Here is a 4,229-nt window from a genome sequence, read left to right as displayed (position 1 = left end):
GGAAGATGATGAGTGAGGTTGATGAGTGAGACTTGATCCAGTCCAGGGGTTTATTGATCTCCGTTAGCTGCCGTCCTCCGGCCACAGCAGGAAACATCTGGACTCTCATGTTACTGCTCATGTTGGTGTCACTGGATTGTTTCAGTTTGAATGGAGCCAAACATGAGTCACAGTGAATGTGAAATGTCAGTGTGAATGATTTCCTCTCAGTAACTGTCAGTAAAGTTGTTCATACACCAACAGATGATAAACTGCAGCTGTGTTTTTTCTCTCCATCAGATTTCTGTGAACTGGAACTGGACACAAACACAGTGAACAGAAAACTACAACTGTCTGACAACAACAGGAAGGTGACATGGGTGTGGGACAAGGATCAGTCATATCCTGATCATCCAGACAGATTTGACATCCTGCCTCAGCTGCTGTGTAGAACTGGTCTGACTGGTCGCTGTTACTGGGAGGTTGAGTGGAGAGGAGAAGTTGAAATATCAGTGAGTTACAGAAGAATCAGGAGGAAAGGAGGCAGTGGTGACTGTATGTTTGGAAGGAATGATCAGTCCTGGAGTCTGTTCTGCTCTGATCATGGTTACTATGTCTGGCACAATAACATATCATTCATCTCCTGGTCCTCCTCTGTCTCTGACAGAGTAGCAGTGTATGTGGACTGTCCTGCCGGCACTCTGTCCTTCTACACCGTCTCCTCTGACACACTGATCCACCTCCACACCTTCAACACCACATTCACTGAACCTCTTTATCCTGGGTTCAGGATCAAGTCTCCTGGTTCCTCAGTGTCTCTGTGTGATGTGTGTTTGAGGAGCCATAACCAAGGATACATGAGGCCATTTTTCACAGAAGTGTTTTTGTGAACAGACGCGTCCGTTTATCAGAAATCTGTTGGTGAATGGATGCTTCAGATGAAGAACCCTAAAAAGACAGCTCATGTCGGTAATAACGTTTTTCCTCAAGGTCTTTCTCCTCACATTTTCCTCACATCTTATGTGGGCAGGACCAAGGCAAGGAAAAGATGTAAGTGAGGGAAGTAACGGTACTTATAGAGACTTGGGATGTACCCTTTGACACGTAAGCAGCAGGGAAGTGCTTGTTACGTTGTATAGTATTTGGGATTTTGGCTTTATAGACGTTGCTGCTTTAACTGACTGATAAGACGTCTGTGTTTATGTATAAAGCCAGGAACAATTTATTACCTGGTGGAATTCAAAAACTATTTAATGAAAGGGAAGGGGGATACAATTTAAGGGGTCAGTTAAATTTGAAAATTCATGTTATACATACAACCAAAAAAAAATTCTGTATTTCTATAAGTGGGGTAAAACTATGGAATAATTTAAGTGTGGACATAAAAAATAGTAATAGAATTGATGAGTTTAAACATAAATATAAAGGTATGTGTCAATCAAGATATATTCAAGAACAGGCTTAATGATTAATTAGATGGAACATTGTGGGTGTGGTGTATGAATGTTAACACTCTGTAATAATTCTTTAGTATATTACTTGTGTGGTGTAGAAGATAATTATTTAAGAATGTAATTATGTAAGAATGTTAACACTGTCATAATCTTTTTTTAGTATAATATGTGTGTGGGTAGAAGTGAATCATTTACTGCTTGCAAACCAATGATGGTAAGATGATGTCATGGGGTAGGACTGGATAAGTCTGACTTCTTCCTACTCCATTCAAGCATGTACTAGGTATAAGCACATTGATATTGGATTAGCATTTGTTGGATATGTGTAAAATTATGTGTGTTGACATATCAACTGTCTTTACATGCTTGAAAGAATAAATCAAATCAAAAATCAAATGTGTTTCTCAAGATTTGTCACAAACTTAATATTTTGTGAGCTCACACTGTTGTGACTCTACAGTAATACAATTCTTGACATCTGTTATCTGAAGGGCATGTAACTTTTAACTGATTCAGTCTCTCTAATATTTTATGTATTTTAGTAGTTGTCTAGAAAGCCTCTGTACAAAAGCATGTTACTGAATAGAGAGGTCATAAAGGGACCGCTGTGAAGGCCAGTCGATTATCAGGTGTTACACACACCTGATGGTTGCACTAGTTACAACTTGGCAGGCTTCTCGGATGCAGCAGGCTGATAGATTACTAGCACTACATAGACTGAGATCTGTTTCATTTACCTAAACACAAGGATGGGCCTATTACATCATGGGAGGGTGAATATTTGTGTGTTCTTCCCCTTCTGACAGCAGCACAACACAATCTGCATTAGAATTAAAGAATTATAGATGTTTTCCATGTCCTCTTCTGCGCTGCCTTACAAAACCAGCTTGTTACTCATTGGGCCTTTGCCCTTGACTTTAATATTCAGAACACTAATCATTACATGGTAGAAACAGTCAAACCACATTTGTAATTGTTTTTCAAATTACAAGGTAAAATACACTATAATGTGGTATTTTAAGTAGCGGAATCAGAGGTAAATGGTGGACATACTGCATGTTGTGATTGTTCAGCCACATATAGTCAGAAACAGACAGATTTGATTAAGCTGGACTGAGCATGTTAGGATATGTGAATCTCAAGGGTTTAATCATTTTAAACTGTGTTGGTTTATGTTAGACATTACTCACACTGGACCTCCTTTATTTCACAACCACATCCTATTTCTTACCTCCTCTGTGCACTCTCCTGGTTATCACTGCCTCTTTTTTCTTTGTAGGACAAAGACTCTAAGATAGCCTACCTCCAGAAAGCCATAGATGTTGTGATGCTGGTGAGTGGCGAGTCCCTGGCGGCAAAGCCAGCACGCATTGTGGCCGGCCATGAGCCTGAGAAAACAAATGAACTACTGCAGGCTATTGCCAAGTGCTGCCTCAACAAGGTCTGTCTTCTTGAAAGACTGTACAAAATAATGTTGTCTTATGTAATTATTATCATTATATGTTATGGCACTGCATAAAAAGAAGATTCAGTGTGTATTATTTTTCACATCATAATATTGCTGTCTTGGGAAAACTGTCTATCCGCCTCAGGGAGAATTTTCAAATATTTTAATTGCACCCTTGTGATAGAGTGTAAACAGATGAGCTGGTGCTTGGGAGATAGCTGTATACTGATGTCATATGGACTATTCTTAGCAATTTAAATGTATTTCTCTCTGATTTTATGAAACATGAATTGGCCCATAAACTGTATACGCTACTTTCTTCCTCATAAATCCAGTAAAGAATGCCAGAATGACAATCAAATTAGCTCAGCTCTTTAAGATGTTTTGTGCTTTTTTTATCATGCATCCTTCTTAACACTGGTAATACTTTTTACATATTTCCTGTCATTTTGTTTTCCCATGAATTCTTTCATGGGAAGGTCACTGCATAAGGTCATCTACAGAGTAGCACCTTTTTAACTTTCTGATATGATTTGAAGACATTCCTCTCTATATTAAACCCCTGGTAAACACCTGCACAAGAACAAATGTTTCTCATTAATATTATTGTGGTATTAAATTGAATGGCCCTCCTGCAAATGATCTGTAGGTGCCCAGTGATGATGCAGTGAAGCGAGTGCTTACAGGAGAAAAGGTGGACATGAAGACCAAAGCCAGTACGTCCAGGTCCCAGGACAAAGAGAATAGGGAAGGGCGTGAGCATCTTATGGACAGAGAGGTAAGATTCCTTAGTTCCACTCAAAGTTTATGATTTTAAATGTATTACACACTACTCAATCCAACATATGGTGTAAAATGTAGCTTCTGTGTTAGCCTTTAGCATTACAAGTTGCAGGCTTTGTTTAAAAACAAAATAAGATATTCAGATGATGAATTTCCCAGTATGTGGCTATGGATGCTATTAAATCCTCACACTTTGTGTATTCCAGGAGAAGAAAAGGATCACGGAGCGCAGCGGAAGTCAGGAACAGAAGGACCCAGATCAGCCCAAAGAGCAGGATAGTCGACGTAGAGATAGAGAGAAAGAGCGCCACCGGGACCGGGAGCGCCCCGACAAGCATCACCGCAGTGAACAGGACCATGGCAAAGACAGGAGCAGAGACAAGGATAGAGACAAAGGACGAGTTAAAGACAGAGACAAGGAGAAGGACAATGAGAGGGATCGAGAAAGGGACAGGGATAAAGAGCGCGAAAGGACAAGAGAGAGAGATTCCCACAGAGACTGGGAAAGAGACAAGGAGAAACGAAGAGACAAAGAGCGGGAGAAAGAGAGAGGGCGATACAAAGAG

General features: G+C 40.1%; 2 protein-coding genes across 2 annotated transcripts in view; both read left to right on the top strand.

Annotated features, from left to right (window-relative positions):
* The window catches only part of traf3ip1 (TNF receptor-associated factor 3 interacting protein 1), a 20,682-nt gene that overhangs the window by 4,133 nt on the left and 12,320 nt on the right, over positions 1-4,229 (top strand). The window contains exons 3-5 of the mRNA XM_020611091.1: positions 2,713-2,874; positions 3,530-3,658; positions 3,870-4,226. Coding sequence (XP_020466747.1) covers positions 2,713-2,874; positions 3,530-3,658; positions 3,870-4,226 — 648 coding nt within the window. The remainder of the gene's footprint in view (positions 1-2,712; positions 2,875-3,529; positions 3,659-3,869; positions 4,227-4,229) is intronic.
* LOC109966307 (neoverrucotoxin subunit alpha-like) lies at positions 6-1,127 on the top strand. Its single transcript, XM_020611057.1, has 2 exons — positions 6-25; positions 191-1,127. Exons 1-2 carry the CDS (start codon positions 6-8, stop codon positions 867-869), a joined length of 699 nt encoding a protein of 232 aa, XP_020466713.1. The 3' UTR covers positions 870-1,127.

Source organism: Monopterus albus, unplaced genomic scaffold, assembly GCF_001952655.1.
Source record: "Monopterus albus unplaced genomic scaffold, M_albus_1.0 scaffold109.1, whole genome shotgun sequence".
Lineage (NCBI taxonomy): Eukaryota > Metazoa > Chordata > Actinopteri > Synbranchiformes > Synbranchidae > Monopterus > Monopterus albus.
This window is presented reverse-complemented; position numbering and strand designations above follow the sequence as displayed.

Excerpts from the sequence above, each read along its gene's own strand:
- LOC109966307 (XM_020611057.1), top strand. The coding sequence starts at position 6 with ATGATGAGTGAGGTTGATGA. Across the intron at positions 26-190 it reads ATGATGAGTGAGGTTGATGA|TGTGAATGATTTCCTCTCAG; the intron begins GTGAGACTTGAT and ends GTGAAATGTCAG.